The sequence below is a fragment of the Oncorhynchus tshawytscha genome, linkage group LG14, assembly GCF_018296145.1.
Source record: "Oncorhynchus tshawytscha isolate Ot180627B linkage group LG14, Otsh_v2.0, whole genome shotgun sequence".
Lineage (NCBI taxonomy): Eukaryota > Metazoa > Chordata > Actinopteri > Salmoniformes > Salmonidae > Oncorhynchus > Oncorhynchus tshawytscha.
This window is the reverse complement of record NC_056442.1, coordinates 7,237,956-7,257,217: the sequence shown is the minus strand read 5'-3', so window position 1 is coordinate 7,257,217 and position 19,262 is coordinate 7,237,956. Positions and strand designations below refer to the sequence as shown.

Genomic DNA, 19,262 nt, shown 5'->3' with positions numbered 1-19,262 from the left:
AAGGAGAAAAGTAATTGTGTGCCATTGTTTGTAGTCATTGTTTGAGCTTCGATCTTACTGGGCTTGTCGGTTTTTGGCCACAAAAGAGCTTTTGTTGTACAACTCCTTTCTAGTTGTGATAGATACCAAACAGTTCACATTACTTCTGGAGGCGGAGAAATACTCAGGAGAGAACACAGAGTCAGTCAAACCTTCTCCCTGAAGGCACAGGGGTGTGTGTGTTCATCTCTTTGAAGAAGCGTACTTTCACTTGTTTTCTCTCTCTCCTCGGTCTCCCCCTCTCTCTCTTTCTCTCTCTCCATTCTCTCTCCCTCTCCTCTCTCTACCAGTCCCCCCCCCCCACACACACACACATCCTTCCCTCCCGCTCTCCTACCAGGAGTGTTTTCCATGAAACAGCGTTGCGTGGGCAGGGTAGCAGAGCGGAGTCGGACCTCAGAGACAGAACAGAACCACTGGCGGGCGTGTTCCTTCTCAGAACAAGAACCACTCCTCCTCCACTCGGCTAAGGATTGAGGTCAGCCTTGGGTCTGGCTCCAGAACCATCTGGTCCCCATGGTTCCACTTTGCAAGAGCCAACGCGGAGACGGAGGGAATTACTGTGGCCTGCATGTGATCAGCTGCCTCCACTGTATCTGCTTGTTCTGCAACACTGACAATCTATTACAATACATGGTTAATGTCAGGTGGACAAGGGCAAATAGCTACACCGCTCCATACCTGTAGAGTATGATCACTGCTTTCCATAGACTAAGATATCCACTGGGAACTAATAGAAAAATGTATCCCTCTCTTAGTAAGTGTTTGATGTCAGTAAGATGTACTCATTGATAACTTGAGAGAGAGAAAAATCCGATGGTCTTCTGAATAGTTAAGTAAATTGATTCATTGTGTCTTGTATCCTTTCTCTCCTTGTGTCTGTGCTTACACCAGGCTAAGGGGAAATTGAGCCCAAATTGAGTAAGGATGGTAAGACCTACCGCTGCCTTCTGGGGAAAAAAAGGAGGGAAATATTCAGTGGTCTACAGATACACAGTGATTGGAATTCCGATTGGGTGAACCACAGGCTTTAAAGGAAATACTTGAATCACATGCTTTGACTGCCGGATTGGATGACAAACTAGAGGGGATTCTGAACAGTCCATGGGACACTGCACCATTGAATGTCAGCTTTCTTCGAGGAAGTCCGTTTTCAGATCATTATACAGTCTGATTGCATAAATCAGAATGATTTTGTTTCATGGAAGCAATTTCCCACAGAAAGCTTAACATCCCTTTTAACTATTTTAAGCTAGGGGATTTGATTCATTTTCAAATGTTCAAAATACTTATAGTTGATGGTTTGCAAGTAATTGCACAAAATGACCTACTGAATAGCTTAATCAATCGTCAAATTATCAAAGAGTCGACCATGTTTCTATGCTGCTCTGACGTCGGTGGGAAATCATTGTGTCTTCTGACCACATCTCTCTGGCTGTACTTTACACACGGGATTAGCAGGACATGACCGATTAAGATGTGGGTAATGATCTCCTGGAAGTTAATTGTCAACTCTGTTCTACGCCATAAAACAGATTTAGGACGACTCCTGAGCTCAGTGGGAATTAAAGCCGCCATGCGTGGAACGTTCTCATCTCAGGTTTCTAACATGGAGGTATTGGTCTTCACTCTTACCTCCTCCCTTCCACACTCTCTCGTTCCGCCCTCTCGCCTCCTCTCTCTCTTTGATTTTTCCTCTTTCAAGGTGAAGAATTATATCCAACTATATCCAAATTGTTTTAAAAGAGCGTTGGGTGATAAAGGATGATGTGGAGTATTTAGATACCTTTATAGAATGACCTGTGGACAAGATGACTAAGCAAAAAGATCTAGGGTCCCCTCTTTTGGTTCAAAACTGTTATTACACCGTCAAACATTTTACATTAGGTTACATCGCCACTGGTAAAAGGTGTATCAGGGCACAAGCTGTTAACCAATCAAGTACACAAAACACCTTCTTTCACGTTTAATTCCACCATGGCATATTTAAGACGACACACAATACAAAAGCTAACATCAGGTCAAAACTCGGGCCTTATACATGTGTTTGTAGATTTTTTTGGGGAGTAAAAATTGTTATTTCATATGTTACAGTACTGAACAGACATGATAGTTATTAAGAAAAAAAATAATCTTGGATGACATGCTACAAAAAAATCATTGACAACCACAAAGCAATGTGGGGTATCAAATCATTTTCAAAGAGCATGGATCTATGGCATACTTGACTCCAAACACACAGACATTCAGAATAGGGCTTAGAAACACAAGCTGTTGAAAGCTTTTTTTTTATAGAAGTAAAGATGGGACACGTTTTCGAAACAAGTACTGTCATTTTGTGGGACTCTGCAAAGACATGTAGAAATGTGTGAATCCTTGTAAATAATTCCAATGTCTATCACACATCAAATTCCTCTGACATGTGGACGGATTGAAACAAACATAACCACCCAAACTGCCATTTGGAAAGTATGCAATATTTGCCAGCAAATATCCACAAAACTGGGAAATGATTGGAGACTACTAATGTATTTGGGAGCAAAAAGGTAAGTTATAGAGGCAGACAGTGCACGTAATGACAAAAGCAAGAGACGTGTTTGTTTTGTTGTTGAAAAGGAAGAATCCCCAAAAAATTGGGCAATTCCCAGCGTCCACAGTAGAGTAAGTGCAAATATCTAGTTGAAATCCCATATCAATCAGGCAAATACAGTGAGAGGTAAAGTAATGAACCTGTCAGGCCAGCAATGAACTTGTCTTTTTAATCTGCTTCCAAAAATACTCCTATGCAGCCATTAACCTTGACATCAACCACCTAATGGAATGAGGGAGATCACTGGAATGAATCATGTTGATTTGACCTTGTACGATAAGCCATGCTGTAGCAACCATGGTGAAGTGAAATCCAATAGCTAAAAGAACAATGTTAACTACGGAATGAGAGAAAGCAGATGAGAGTTTATAGACGGCCAAAAAACATTTGATGAAAAGAGAGAGGAAAGGAACTTTGGCACGTGGCACATTACTGTACTGATCGCAATAATAGTTTTCTTTTAGAACCCAACTTTGTTCAGTAAAAGCTTTGACAGACGTTATCTTTTTAAACCGTGTTAAAACCACACAACACAAACATTTAGACAGCCTGTAAAAATTTTTTTTAGCTAGGCCGACCTAAAATGCATTAGAATGCTTATATACAAACTGTTGCAAAAACTGTATTGTGGGCTCTGTTACTTGGTGACTGACATTGAATAAAACTCTGTTCATACAAACTCGTACGATACTTACCGGGATATATTATCAGCAAGTAAATACTCTCTGAATAATTAGCAGCGATCACTAATATATGTGATGACTTCAGTAAATATATAAGGGTAGGATTGGTCATGTAAATTGACTGTAGCTTTTATCAATTGTTGCCATAAATGTTAAACTTTCCTGTCTTCAAAAGTCACCTCTACATATTACATTCAGTTCCATTTAAACTGGGGCCTTATCGAAATGTGGACATGCAGTAATAACTGTGAATCAAATTGATAAACTTGACGTTTGAGGTATGTCTTGCTGACAGTTAGTTTTGATCCTCTCAAACAGCTCAGAGAGAGTATTTAATAACAAGCAAAGGGGTCCCCAGGATACAACATCAATCGCGGATCTATACATAGCAAACAGGAAACACTTGTGACTCCGTACCAAGTCCGTAGTTAGGCAGCAGCTGCACATGTAAACAACCCCATGGCGTCCATGTTTGGGGGGAAGGACGGAGGGGAGGGATGGAGGGAGGGATGGCTAACACTACCCCACGGTCCGATGGTCCAGCTTACACCAGTGTCTCTGGGAGTGTGTCTGCGTTTTCCGAGGACAGGAGTTGCCAGATCTGCCATCTGTCCCTCTGCCAGTCCTGCCACTCCTGGCTCATGGGTACCATGCTGTAAGTGGTGGGGGAGGCTGAGTTCTGTGGCACCGTTGGCCCCCCACCCTGCAGGGGGTGCTGGTGAAGGGGTGCTGCGGGGGAGTGGGAGACAGGCTGGGCTGGTTTAGAGGCAGCAGGGGAGAGCCTGGAGGACGAGCCGCTGTACGGGGGAGGGGGAGGACGCCCTGAGAGGGCGGGACCCGAGTGGCCAGAGTTAGGGCTGGGAATAGCCTGGTGTCTAATGCCCTGGGGGAGGTCCTCTGCGCTGCTGGCTGCTGATTGGCTGTCGAGGTGCGGATGGGGTGGGGTCAAAGGGTTGAGGCTCAGCAGGAGGAGCGGCCGTCCCGCCTCGCCGTGAGGGCTGCTGCAGACCCGTGTCACAGGGGGGTGGGGCCTGCACTCAGCCACGCCCAGCGAGGTCTGTGTCTGTCGTACCACCTGCCTGGCATCGCCTTGGAGACAGTCAAGTCCTTCCTGGGAGCTGCGTGAGCTGCCCTCTGACATGTTGCTATGGGAACCTGGAGATACAAATGTCAATGGGAAAAGTCCGAAAACGAAGATAAGTAAAAGTCCAAAAATGTGATTGTTACATTTCAACAGCTTACCTGCATAAGGCTGGTCCTTCAGCCCTGGTTTCAGAGTGGAATGCCAGGCTCCCCAGATATTAGCATGCTCCTCTGACATATAGGACATAATGAACATGACCGTGTTTAGGGACCATCATACTCATCATCATCATCATCAAGATTATAATCATCATCATTATCAAGATTATAATCATCATCATCATCTTCACCACAATCATCATCATCATCATCGTCTTAATTATCACCACCACGATCATATCAACCACAGCTAAGTAAGACTGGACAGTAGTCCCCTCACCTTTTGAGACCCAGGGATTGGACCCATGGGTGTCCCGTGTCCGTCCTGCCACCTGACTCACCAGGGTGTACTGTTCTGGGACATGAAAGAGCCTCTCTGACCCTGGGCTGTTCCCTTCCCCCGGGTGCTCAGACAGGATGGGGGAGTTGTTGTCATAGGGGGACAGCTCTCCACTGGAGACCTTGTTGGAGTCACTGGATGAGCGCCTCTCGCTCAGGGAGAAAGGATCCTCCGATCGCAACACGTCCGGACTCCTGTGGAGTGGAGGGATGGATGGATGAGGGAGAGAAAAGGATGGGCAGAGAGAATAAAAAGATATTGCCATAGATAATGGGTTCTTCATTTTCTCTCAACAGACACAAACACCAGGCTAAGCAACTACTTTCCATGAGCACTCAAAATGTGTGACTGTGATATGTGCAGTGGAAACAATGTACTCACTGTGATGCTTTTCTCCTGAGCAGATAGTCTACCACATCAGGATCAGTCTCCAGTAAAGTCATTAGGACCTCATTCTGCAGGTCGGGGGGCACCTACACACAGATAACCACAGACATAACCAAACATGTACAAAAAAACGGTTTATGTATGTAATGGCAGTTGATGGAGCACTAGGGGGTGCTATTGTCCAAGACAACCTCATGGTGAAAGTGAGTCTAACTTTTTCCATCTTCACGTTCAGTGACCACAAGCCAATCAATACATGAACACATAGTATAACATTGAAGCCTATTAAATACCGGTCTATGGATCCATGTTTAGCAGGGAAGGGCAACTGGTGGCCAACAAAAATACTTTTTCGAAACTTGGTTGTACATCAGCAGTCACTCAATTATCCCATTGATGATCTGTTATCATATTAAAAACTGCAAACATTTCCCTCCATCCTATGGTAAAATATGTAGAATTGCAGGAAATTAGCTGTAAAACTGCACATTTGTCTCTCTGCCCCATGGCAAAATGATTAGAATTACATTAAATAAGTTATACAATTGCTAAATCTTCTCTCTGCCCCATGGCAAAATGTGCGGAATTGCAGGAAATTAACTTGAAAAATAACATTTACTCTGACCCACGAGCCACTGCGGCCCCTCATAATGAGTTCCCGATTTTTTTGTTGCCCCCATCAAAGTTTCCCATCCCTGATGTATAGTGTCTGGGCAATGGGCAATAAAATACAAGGGTAATAAAAGAAGTGATTTGGCAATGAAGCACGACAGTCCAAACACATCCAACTAAAGAGCTACAAACATCTTTATTGGTTTACGTCAGGACCTTCAGCAAACAACCCAGCCCAGTCGAAAAACATGAGGGATAACATTTCAGAACCTAACAAGACCTCTTTCCATTGTCCCGCCACTACCCTGAATTCCATGATCTGAGCGGAGGGGAAAACAACCTATGCAAAGTTCAACGAATACAACTTCTGTTCAGGGAAATGGTGGTGGTGGTGGTGTCGGAAAAATCAGTGCAAGGGATTGGCCCATAAGTCCCTCTGGCACTGTCTCAGATGTCTGTGATCTGTAGTGGTCCTGAACTGGGCCCTAAGGCCTTTAATCAGGTCCAGGATCAGCTCTAACAGCACTAACAAAGGCCCACAGAGCTTTGTTTTCATTCTATAAGACAGAGCCATTGTCTGGTAAAGCCTGGAGATTCTCTAACTTAAACACAGGCTCTGTCCCATATGGCACTGTATTCCCTGTGAGCCCTGGTCAAAGGTAGTACACTATATAGGGTACAGGGTGCCATTTGGGATGCAGGTATATTTTACTGAGTGGCACTGCTAGGGAGGGAGGGAGGGAGGGAGGGAGGGAGGGAGGGAGGGAGGGAGAGAGAGAGAGAGAGAGAGAGAGAGAGAGAGGGAGGGAGGGAGGGAGAGAGAGAGAGAGAGAGAGAGAGAGAGAGAGAGGGAGGGAGGGAGGGAGGGAGGGAGGGAGGGAGGGAGGGAGGGAGGGAGGGAGGGAGGGAGGGAGGGAGGGATGTGTGATGAAAGAGGACAGGCAGAGGTAATGGAAATTGAATGGATGTATATGGACCCAGGACATAGAGAGATCATCAAATGTGTCAGTGCTAAGCCCATGTATTTGACATGGTAACTACATAAACAGATTTGAGTTTACACAATGTAGGTTATGCAGTTGTTGCAACTTCTCTACAACTGCGTCACCTCACCTGTATGTAGTGTATACAATGAACTCACAAGGGAGTCTTACTTACTGCCCAATCTAAAGTGATAATTAATTGTAGCTTGTTTGCTGGCTATTACGAATACATTACTGTAAAAACACAGTACCTGCCTGTCCAATTACCATACAAGTGAAGGTTGTATTATAAAGAGTGACTAAACAGGAGAGTGGGTAGGATATCCACACACACACACACACACACACACACACACACACACACACACACACACACACACACACACACACACACACACACACACACACACACACACACACACACACACACACACACACACACACACATGTTTATATCTTTATTCAAACACAGACATATGTGCGCAGGCACGCACACACAAGGAACCCCCACACACCATGAAGAGGGAGTGGAAGGTTGTGATCATCCTCTGGAGGACAGCGATAACAGCAGTGCTCTCCTCTGCGCGGGCCGAACTCTGCACACTGAACTCCTTGTCTGAACTCTTCTGCTTGTGGAGGAGGTTGGGACCAAAGATGGTGGCCAGGTTCAGAGAGGTCATCTTGTTCCCCGTCACCTGGAGGAGTTGAGGACATAGGAATAACAATAATGCCAGCTGCTTATCAAACAGTTATATCTAAACAACTGACAGTACAGGGAGTGCATTCAGTTTTAGTGTGTCCTGTAGGTGATTCCTGCATACAGTAGCATGGAATCACATACTAGAAAAACAAGTGCAATTGATTGTCTTTAACAAAGAGACACACCATGGAAAACAATTCCTTTTTCATTATACTTCCTGATTTAAAAAAAAATATTTGACCAGATATAACAATATATTGACCTCATAGAATACCATATTAACCTCATAGATTACTATATTGACCTCATAGACTAATATATTGACCTCATAGAATACTATATTGACCTAAGAGAATGCTATATTGACCTCAGAGAATACTATACTAATAGAATACCATTTTGATCTCATAGAATACTATATTGACTCAAAGACTACTATACCGAATAGACTACTATATTGACCTCATAGACTACTATATTGACCTCATAGACTACTATATTGAGTTTCCTTTTATTTTCATTGAGTGCTTCAGGAAAATAACTAGTTAAACAGATTGGACAACTACCATGACGAACAAGAGACCAAATCAGTCACTGTGCGTCAGAGGGACACAATTACACGACAATGTTGTGATTGCACGTTCCTGAGAGCTTGTGCCCCTAGTCTCGGTGCGAGTTAGAGACCTAGTCTCAGTGCGAGTCAGGGAGGGAGGAAGCTATACTGTTGAAACGGCAGCTTGACGCCGGTTACACACCTATCCAATCCTCTCAGATCTAGTTTCTAGGGAAGTCTAGGGGGTAGGGGCTTGTGGTTGTTTTGGGAATAATGGGGAGTGGTGGGGGTAACAGAGGGGGTCTTCGACTCACCTCCTGTCCGTCTTTGTCCTGGCTGTCGTGGGCGTGGTTGGCCACGGTAGAGAGGAACTGCAGGAGGCGGTGCAGGGTGTCGCTGTTACAGGCTGGCAGCAGGTAAACCAGGAGCTGGGTGGCGCTCCACTGCTCCTCACAGTCCAGCACTACAAAGAAACAGGACAGGGGTCAGGGATTAGAGGTTAGAGTTTAGAGGTCAGGGTGTCTCTGTTACAGGCTGGCAGCAGGTCAACCAGGAGCTGGGTGGCACTCCACTGCTCCTCACAGTCCAGCACTACAAAGAAACAGGACAGGGGTCAGGGGTTAGAGGTTAGAGTTTAGAGGTCAGGGTGTCTGTTACAGGCTGGCAGCAGGTCAACCAGGAGCTGGGTGGCACTCCACTGCTCCTCACAGTCCAGCACTACAAAGAAACAGGACAGGAGTCAGGGATTAGAGGTTAGAGTTTAGAGGTCAGGGTGTCTCTGTTACAGGCTGGCAGCAGGTCAACCAGGAGCTGGGTGGCACTCTGCTGCTCCTCACAGTCCAGCACTACAGAGGAACAGGATGGGGGTCAGGGGTTAGATGTCAGGGGTTAAGAGTGAGGATTCGGTCTAAATCATTAGAAATATGTCACACTCTCACATACAGTGCATACACATAGTCAAATATACATGCATAGACATACATGTAGACAACGACAATCACATACACAACATTTGGCACAATGTGTGCACTCTGGTAGGCTAAAGCCCAACATTTACAGAGCATACAACATGTCTGTGTGTCATTGACTCAAGTATACACTCTTAAGTGTGGGTTTAGTGCAATCTGGGGTGTGTCCTACTGAAAGAGGCCAACCAAGGTGATTGGGCCTAGGGAAAAGAGTGAGTCTACTACTGCACACACAGAGAGTAGTATTCATAAGTAGTGAAGTTGATGTGTCCTCACACATGGTGTTTATGAAGGCAGTGTAGAGCTCCTTGGTGAGGAGAGGGTCAGGCATGTCTCTGAGGAACTCCTTGAGCAGCGCGGCCACGTCGTGGACACTGTGCTCCTCATCCAACTGGACATCCACTCCCCGGTCAAACTCCTCCCTCAGCTAAGAGTACAGAGTTAAACAGAACATGAGATATACCGTGTAGTCCACGTACTTTACTGCTTATAGCGACTACAGTTAGAAAGTGAACTCAGAGAAACACTCAAACAGATTCACATAAATACATTCCACACACATTACGGGGACACACAGATACACACAGATACACACAGATATACACAGATATACACAGGTATGCACACACCAGGTGTGACCTTGGCGGTGAAAACATTCTCACAGGTAGTCCTGGTCCGACCGGTTCTGTTCCCATACTGTATCAACCTACATACTCCACAATCTGACCCCTAGCATTACTCAGGATTAAAATGGGTCCACTTTGTCCAGTAAGATAAGCATTATAACCAAGTATTGTATTTGATTAAGCATTATATCGAAGTGTGATTATAGCTTGTGTTTTAGATTTTTTTTTAAACAAACTTTGTTACAGATCTAAATGTTGTCAGGAAGTAGCCGGCCAATATAGGTACTTCCTTAAGTGAGAGATGGTTGAGATTTAAGTAACCTTAAGTGATGTCGATGATCTAGTCTGTTCTTTTTCCAGTCAGCAAACTGATTCAACTCGCTGAGAGCATTGTATTCCCTCAAACGGTGAGATGTTGAAAATAAAAAATAAATTCCCCACCATAGAACGGAAACAACACCATTTAAGACTGAGACTGAAACCGGCTGGCACCAGTGCTTGTTTTTGCTGACTTGAATGAAAGATTAAGATCTGCCATTGTGAGTGTTGCGTATGAGCTACGCAAACAGAGAACACAAGAAGTCCAAACTCGGAGAACACAACTCAGAAAACACTCAAATCTCCTTTAAACAAAGACGTTGTCCAAGAACAACACTAAAAACGAATGGAGTTTTCTGCCACAATAACCAAAAACAAATGTTCAACTGACATAAAAAAAAGGATGGAAAGAAATTTATGGCGAGCAAAATAAGACTAGAGAGTAAAACCACACCTGGACGATCTGGGCAAAACATACCTGTCCATGTAATCTGATTCATTATGATATAAAAGGCTAATCTGATCCTAGATCAGCACTGGGATGGAAATTGAATACAGGCCCTGGGATGGAAATGAATGCTAAAAGCCCTGCTTGAATTACAAATATGGCATTAAGGCTCGACTGCGTCCCTTTGTAGAGCAGGGCCACGGCTACAGAGGAGCCTGGCTCTTCAGCCCGAGAGACAAGTTAATTTGCTCTGCTTCCTTTAATAACATACGCTGAACTAATGCTAAGTGGATGTGTATTCTCCGCAGCGGCGGCAATATCAAAACCAATGCATGAATATAAATATATTCTGTTAATATATCTGAATTTTAATAGCTTCTATCTATATCACAGTATGCAGAAATATAAGGTCATTAGCATGGGCCCCTGTAAAAAAAAAAAAAGTACTTATGAAACCATATAGTCAACAAGAACAGTCAATTCATAAAATGTGTAGTTCATGACAATCAATGCTTCAACTAAGTTAACACCACAAGATCACCTATTAATAAGATTAATTAAGTTGTAAGGTGTCGCCGCCCACTCACGGTGAGCTGAAACAACAGCGTTGTGCAGCAACGTGTGAGAAGTATCAAAAAGTGCCTCTCCCAGGTTCTCACCTGCCTCACTCTCTTCTTGGAGCTCCCCACTCGGAATATCCCCACCGTCTGAAGACCTGTAGGAAGAAACAGCGGAGGACATAAGTGAGCGTCATCCTCCACTGGTCAAAGAGACACTCAGGCCGAATAATCAAAGATGTGGCGCTGGTTGGGCAGTGCAGGGCAGGGTAAAGATGTGGGGCTGGTTGGGCAGTGCAGGGCAGGGTAAATATGTGGGGCTGGTTGGGCAGTGCAGGTCAGGGTAAAGATGTAAAGATGTGGGGCTGGTTGGGCAGTGCAGGGCAGGGGCTGGTTGGGCAGTGCAGGGCAGGGTAAAGATGTGGGGCTGGTTGGGCAGTGCAGGTCAAGGTAAAGATGTGGGGCTGGTTGGGCAGTGCAGGGCAAGGTAAAGATGTGGGGCTGGTTGGGCAGTGCAGGGCAGGGTAAAGATGTGGGGCTGGTTGGGCAGTGCAGGGCAGGGTAAAGATGTGGGGCTGGTTGGGCAGGGGGTAAAGATGTGGGGCTGGTTGGGCAGTGCAGGGCAGGGTAAAGATGATGGGCAGGGCAGGGGTAAAGATGGGGCTGGTTGGGCAGTGCAGGGCAGGGTGCAGGGCAGGGCAGGGTAAAGATGTGGGGCTGGTTGGGCAGTGTAAAGATGGGGGCTGGTTGGGCAGTGCAGGGCAAAGATGTGGGGCTGGTTGGGCAGTGCAGGGCAGGGTAAAGATGTGGGGCTGGTTGGGCAGTGCAGGGCGGGGTAAAGATGTGGGGCTGGTTGGGCAGTGCAGGGCGGGGTAAAGATGTGGGGCTGGTTGGGCAAAGTGTGGGGCTGGTTGGGCAGGGCAGGGCGGGATTAAAGATGTGGGGGCTGGTTGGGCAGGGCAGGGCAGGGTAAAGATGTGGGGCTGGTTGGGCAGTGCAGGGCAGGGTAAATATGTGGGGCTGGTTGGGCAGGGCAGGGCGGGGGCAGTAAATATGTGGGGCTGGGTTGGTGCTGGTTGGGCAGTGCAGGGCGGGGGCTGGTTGGGCAGATGATGTGGGCTGGTTGGGCAGGGCAGGGCAGGGTAAAGATGTGGGGCTGGTTGGGCAGTGCAGGGCAGGGTAAAGATGTGGGGCTGGTTGGGCAGTGCAGGGCGGGGTAAAGATGTGGGGCTGGTTGGGCAGTGCAGTGTGGGGCTGGGGGCAAAGATGTGGGGCTGGTTGGGCAGTGCAGGGCGGGGGGCGGGGTAAAGATGTGGGGCTGGTTGGGCAGTGCAGGGTGGGGTAAAGATGTGGGGCTGGTTGGGCAGGGCAGGGTAAAGATGTGGGGCTGGTTGGGCAGTGCAGGGCAGGGTAAAGATGTGGGGCTGGTTGGGCAGGGCAGGGCGGGGTAAATATGTGGGGCTGGTTGGGCAGTGCAGGGCGGGGTATAGATGTGGGGCTGGTTGGGCAGGGCAGGGCAGGGGGCTGGTTGGGCAGGGCAGGGCAGTAAAGATGTGGGGCTGGTTGGGCAGTGCAGGGCAGGGTAAAGATGTGGGGCTGGTTGGGCAGTGCAGGGGCGGGGTAAAGATGTGGGGCTGGTTGGGCAGTGCAGATGTGGGGCTGGTTGGGCAGTGCAGGGCGGGTAAAGATGCTGGTTGGGCAGTGCAGGGCAGGGTAAGGGGGGTAAAGATGTGGGGCTGGTTGGGCAGTGCAGGGCGGGGTAAAGATGTGGGCTGGTTGGGCAGTGCAGGGCGGGGTAAAGATGTGGGGCTGGTTGGGCGGGGGGCAGGGCAGGGCAGGGTAAAGAAAGATGTGGGGCTGGTTGGGCAGGGCAGGGCGGGGTAAAGATGTGGGGCTGGTTGGGCAGGGGGCAGGGCAGGGTAAAGATGTGGGGCTGGTTGGGCAGTGCAGGGGTTGGGCGGGGTAAAGATGTGGGGCTGGTTGGGCAGGGCAGGGCGGGGTAAAGATGTGGGGCTGGTTGGGCAGGGCAGGTCAGGGTAAAGATGTGGGGCTGGTTGGGCAGGGCAGGTCAGGGTAAAGATGTGGGGCTGGTTAGGGTAAAGATGTGGGGCTGGTTGTCAGTGCAGGGCGGGGTAAAGATGTGGGGCTGGTTGGGCAGTGCAGGGCGGGGTAAAGATGTGGGGCTGGTTGGGCAGGGCAGGTCAGTTTAAAGACGTGGGGCTGGAAACTCCAACAGACTGCACCCTGTAGGGTCAGATCGGGTGAGTGATCCCGGACAAAGACCAGGATTTTGAAGACAGGAATAGAGCCATGTCCAGCACATAGGAAACATTTTGAAACAGGGAGGTGCTACCTGTGCTCGTTTTTGTTTTCCTTTGCAAAACCTTTTGTTATATTGTGCCCTACTGAACAGGCCCCAGGTCTGGTCAGTGAGAGGGGCTGTGTTCATTCGTACCATACTTCTCCAGGTGCTGGCAGCAGCTGTCCACTAGGCGAGGCACCTGTCTGTAGATAGGGTTCAGGCTCAGCCTCTTGTCCCGGTGCTTCTCCTTCTTGCTGGGCGCTTCAGCGGGCAGAGAGAGCTGCAGCGCCTCCAACAGGCGGGATTGGTTATTGTCCAGGTCTGTGATGGAGTCCACTGACATGCCCCCCTGCAGACCACAATGAGAGCATTATCAAACTGACGTCTACTTGAGGTCACAGACACACACACAAACACACACGCACAACGTTGGAGTGTGTGCATAGAGTTGGTACAGTAAGCGTGTGGGGGGAGACTCTCACCCTCCTGCGCGCCCGCGGGGCAGCCTCGGGCGTGTTGGGCGACGTGGACTCGTTAGCTGTCTCCGAGGTGGAGCTGAGGGAGGAGTTACTGCTGGACAGCTCCTTATTGGTGGACCTCTTGGTGGCAAACTGCAGGATGGACGACACCAGGTCCGACGGGTCCTTATGCTCCTCCCTGTGCGGAGGGTCCTGACGCAGGCCGTCCTGGCGCTGCCTGTGGGTCCGGTCGTTGGCGATTACCTGGGACAGGGCCATACCGAAGGCCTGGGGGATGCATTCTGGAAGGGGAGGGGGAGAGAGCAATGTAAATACCATATTCTCAGGGAGAGAGAGAGAGAGCGAGAGAGAGAGAGTGAGAGAGAGAGTGTGTGTGTGTGTATTTGGTCGTGTATGGATGAAAGATGTGTGCCGCCCTCTGTGTGAATGTGTTTGTGCGTGAACGATTGAGATCTTTAGATTACGATCGTTACTGTTTGGATTGTTCTGTGATTACTCATTGAATATTTGGACGCAGGTGTTGTTGCACACGTATCCACGTATTCGACTAGATCATATTTCCTTTGAGACATTGACAGGCCCACAAGAGAAAATGGAGACATTCTTAACGTGAGCTATAATAGTGAAAGAAAAAAACATAACAAATAATGGTTTAACGGAAATTCAATTCACACTACAGAAAGAGAAGGGGTTAACGGAAATTCAATTCACACTACAGAAAGACAAGGGGTTAAAGGAAATTCAATTCACACAACAGAAAGAGAAGGGGTTAACGGAAATTCAATTCACACTACAGAAAGACAAGGGGTTAAAGGAAATTCAATTCACACTACAGAAAGAGAAGGGATTAACGGAAATTCAATTCACACTACAGAAAGAGAAGGGATTAAAGGAAATTCAATTCACACAACAGAAAGAGAAGGGATTAACGGAAATTCAATTCACACTACAGAAAGAGAAGGGATTAACGGAAATTCAATTCACACTACAGAAAGAGAAGGGATTAACGGAAATTCAATTCACACTACAGAAAGAGAAGGGATTAACGGAAATGTAATTGACACTACAGAAAGAGAAGGGATTAATTGAAATGTAATTGACACTACAGAAAGAGAAGGGATTAACGGAAATGTAATTGACACTACAGAAAGAGAAGGGATTAATTGAAATGTAATTGACACTACAGAAAGAGAAGGGATTAACGGAAATGTAATTGACACTACAGAAAGAGAAGGGATTAAGCTAAAAACAAATAGCTGTTTACAGAGTTGGTTTATCGCAGCTCAGGATTATCAACATGAAACAAATCACCAATTAAACATTACAAGATACCATCTGTGTTTCGATGAACACGCCAAAAAGAGATTACTACACATGCTACGAATAAAACAGATGAAACTAAATCTCATAAAACGTCTCATCCAGCCTATATTGTCCCATAAATAAGTCAACAAGGAACCATTTCTTAACAGTACGTCTGTTTAAGACTTCTCTGCACATTAGCCAGGTGGTCTTTGATCCCAGTGAACAATAAAGCCTGTCCAGCTACAAGTCATTTTTAGAACAGGCTCACGGCAGTCTCGTAAACTCAATTAACAGCGTCCGTGTGATCTGGCTCTACTCTAGGCCTGTTCTCATTCTCTGTCTAGGAGAGAAACTAAGCTATTTTAGTTTGCGTACTCAAAATGAGCACTAAAATCAACTACCGTTACAGCCTTCAGAGCAAGTGCGTCTCCAAAACTGGTGGTTGAAGGCTACATTATAAACAGATCCCTCTCAGGAGTGAGTTTGATGCAGTGTGTACCCTACTGTAAGTTCATTTACTATGGTTGTCTGAACAGCTGAGAGAGATGCTGCTCCAGAGGCCCGTATGGAATCACATCAACCCAGTGGACCACAGCACATGCCACATCATCACACATGTCCCACTCTGGTGACAGACTGAGCCAGAGCTTTGAGACAACATAGGACAGCTGGGATAGAGAGGGGGAGAGAGAGAGATGGGGGGAGGGATGCAGGGAGAGAGGGGAGAGGGAAGGAAGCAGGGAGAGAGAGCGGGAGGGAGGGAGAAAGAGGGATGGAAGTAAGGAGAGTGAGAGAGAGAGGGGGAGGGGGGAGGGAAGCAGGGAGGGAGAATGACCGAGTCATCATGTACTAAACAACCATATATGCTAGGTGACACAGTCCACTCTCTCTACAACCACACACTTTGAGAATGTTTACTTAAACACACACACACACATGCATTCGCACATGAATACATACACACACACACCCTAATGACAAAGCATTTGGCAGCCTGCATGTTCGCAGCCACTATGGTTCTAACCCAGTACCTCAGGGGAATGTTTCATTGACCGCCGACCTCTCCCACAGTGAGTTTACATGACATGAGAAACTGAGAATGGGACTGCTGCTGTGATGAATTATTTACATACAGTACCAGTCAAACGTTTGGACACACCTACTCGTTCAAGGGTTTTTTGTTATTTTTTATATTTTTTACATTGTAGAATAATAGTGACGACATCAAAACTATGAAATAAAACATATGGAATCATGTAGTAACCAAAACAGTGTTAAACAAATCAAAATATATGTTATACAGTGGGGCAAAAAGTATTTAGTCAGCCACCAATTGTGCAAGTTCTCCCACTTAAAAAGATGAGAGAGGCCTGTAATTTTCGTCATAGGTACACTTCAACTATGACAGACAAAATGAGAAAAAAAATCCAGAAAATCACATTGTAGGATTTTCTATGAATTTATTTGCAAATGATGGTGGAAAACAAGTATTTGGTCAATAACAAAAGTTTATCTCAATACTTTGTTATATACCCTTTGTTGTCAATGACAGAGGTCAAACATTTTCTGTAAGTCTTCACAAGGTTTTCACTCACTGTTGCTGGTAGTTGAAGTGTACCCAGAATTGGTGGCTGACTAAATACTTTTTTTGCCCCACTGTAAGTAGCCACATTTTGCCTTGATGACAGCTTTGCACACTCTTGGCATTCTCTCAACCAGATTCATGAGGTAGTCACTTGGAATGCCTTTTGATTAACAGGTGTGCCTTGTTAAAAGTACATTTGTGGAATTTCTTTCCTTCTTAATGCGTTTGAGCCAATCAGTTGTGGTGTGACGAGGTAGCGGTGGTATACAGAAGATAGCCCTATTTGGTAAAAGACCAAGTCCATATTATGTCAAGAACAGCTCAAATAAGCAAAGAGAAATGACCGTCCATTTACTTTAAGACATGAAGGTCAGTCAATCCGGAAAATGTTGAGAACTTTGAAAGTTTCTTCAAGTGCAGTTGCAAAAACCATCAAGCACTATGATGTAACTGGCTCTCGTGAGGACCGCCAAAGGCAAGGAAGACCCAGAGTTTCATCTGCTGCAGAGTATAAGTTCATTAGAGTTACCAGCCTCGGAAATAGCAGCCCAAAGAAATGCTTCACAGAGTTCAAGTAACAGAACAAAACAATACAGTATAAACATGACGTTCTGTAGAGCTCACAGGCATCAACACAAAAACAAGATCCCACAAAAACCCAGTGGGAAAAGGCTGCCTAAATATGATCCCCACTCAGTGACAACGATTGGGAACCACACCAGGCCAACATAGAAATACAAAAACTAGAGTACCCACCCTAGTCACACCCCGACCTAACCAAATGAGAGAATAAAAGGCTCTCTAAGGTCAGGGTGTGACATTAACATTTAAATTACATTCTTTAAGAGTCCTGTGTAGTATTTTAGTATAGTTTTGATACTTTCTGCAAGGCAATTGATTAGCATTAAAAACTTTGTGGCTGGAGCCTCCCGAGTGGAGCAGAGGTCTAAGACACTGCGTCATAGTGCAAACTGCATTGCTACAGATGCTGGTTTGAGACCCGTGCCGGCCGTGACTGGGAGACCCATGAGGCGATGCACAATTGCATCGGGCCGCTTCTGGGGGATTCTGGTAAGATGCCTGCAAAGTCGGCTGAATTCCATTAGACGGCCGAGTCCGACACCCGATTCCGGGCTGATTCAATCAATTCAAGCCCCCCGAAAGAGGGACACTTCTAGGCCGATTCTTCATTGCTAGCTGGGATTAGACCGGTTGAATTCTGTCTTTTGGTCTGATGAGTCCAAATTCTTGATTTTTGGTACCAACCGCTGTGTCTTTGTGAGATGTAGAGTAAGTGAACGGATGATCTCTGCATGTGTAGTTCCCACCGTGAAGCATGGAGGAGGAGGTGTGATAGTGTGGGGGTGCTTTGCTGGTGACACTGTCAATGATTTATTTAGATTTCAAGGCACACTTAACCAGCATGGTCACCACAGCATTCTGCAGAGATACACTATCCCATCTGGTTTGCGCTTAGTGTGACAATCGTTTGTTTTTCAACAGGACAATGAACCAACACACCTCCAGGCTGTGTAAGGGCTATTTAACCAAGAAGGACAGTGATGGAGTGTTGCATCAGATGACCTGGCCTCCACAATCACCCGACCTCAACCCAATACAGATGGTTTGGGATGAGTTGGACCGCAGAGTGAAGGAAAAGCAGTCAACAAGGGCTCAGCATATGTGGGATTGCTGGAAATTCCATGTGAAGCTGGTTGAGAGAATGCCAAGAGTCTGCAAAGCTGTCATCAACGCAAAGGGTGGCTACTATATATAACATATATTTTGATTTGTTTAACACTTTTTTGGTTACTACATAATTCCATGTGTTATTTCATAGTTTTGATGTCTTCATTACTATTCTACAATGTAGAAAATAGTTTTTTTTTTATTAAAAAAACTTGAATGAGTAGGTGTATCCAAACTTTGGACTGGTACTGTGTACAACGGGCAGAGCTGACGTTGATGCTACTGTTGCCCACCAGCATCAAAGAGAACCTGAAATACATGCATGTTTACATCGAATAAACTGACTGCAAGGAAAGTTCCCCACAGCTTGTGAGCAAATGTGGAAGATACTTGGAGTGGTTTTTACCTCCATCTCTATTGGAGAGTTACCTTCCATCAGATCTGTAGTTAGCGCATTGCCAAATATGCCGTCTGTGATGCAGGCACAGTGGCTGTATTTCAGCCCAGTCCCCTTACAAGGAGTCGCTCCACTTTGCTAAAAATATCCCTCCTCCTCCTCTAGTAAATATGTCTGTGTTTTCAAAGCCACTCTGCTATTCACCTGGGGCTGAGGCTACACTTTAAAAAAAGGTGCTATCTAGAACCTTAAAGGGTTCTTCAGCTGTCCCCAATGGAGAACCCTTTTTGGTTCTGAGGCAAAAAGGCTTATGGGTTCCATGTAGTACCCTTTCCACAGAGGGTTCTACCCAGAACCAAAAAGAGTTCTACCTGGAACCAAAAAGGGTTCTCCTATGGGAACAGCCGAAGAACCCTTTTGGAACCCTTTCTTCTAAGAGTGTAGGGCTGGAGACTGACA

The 19,262-nt window shown here is 46.3% G+C and overlaps 1 protein-coding gene across 4 annotated transcripts in view; it reads right to left on the bottom strand.

The window, feature by feature from the left end:
• Positions 1–1,990: 1,990 nt before the first annotated feature.
• LOC112266468 (rho GTPase-activating protein 6) overlaps positions 1,991–19,262 on the bottom strand; it is an 84,973-nt gene continuing 67,701 nt past the window's right edge. For 3 of the 4 annotated variants that reach the window (XM_042296982.1, XM_042296980.1, XM_042296983.1), the window contains 10 exons: positions 13,831–14,108; positions 13,502–13,697; positions 11,077–11,204; positions 9,374–9,524; positions 8,444–8,592; positions 7,392–7,571; positions 5,276–5,367; positions 4,835–5,088; positions 4,555–4,626; positions 1,991–4,467 (listed from right to left, as the gene is read on the bottom strand). In XM_042296982.1, coding sequence (XP_042152916.1) covers positions 3,857–4,467; positions 4,555–4,626; positions 4,835–5,088; positions 5,276–5,367; positions 7,392–7,571; positions 8,444–8,592; positions 9,374–9,524; positions 11,077–11,204; positions 13,502–13,697; positions 13,831–14,108 — 2,111 coding nt within the window. In that variant the 3' untranslated portion in view covers positions 1,991–3,856. The remainder of the gene's footprint in view (positions 4,468–4,554; positions 4,627–4,834; positions 5,089–5,275; positions 5,368–7,391; positions 7,572–8,443; positions 8,593–9,373; positions 9,525–11,076; positions 11,205–13,501; positions 13,698–13,830; positions 14,109–19,262) is intronic. The other variant, XM_042296981.1, reaches the window with a different exon arrangement.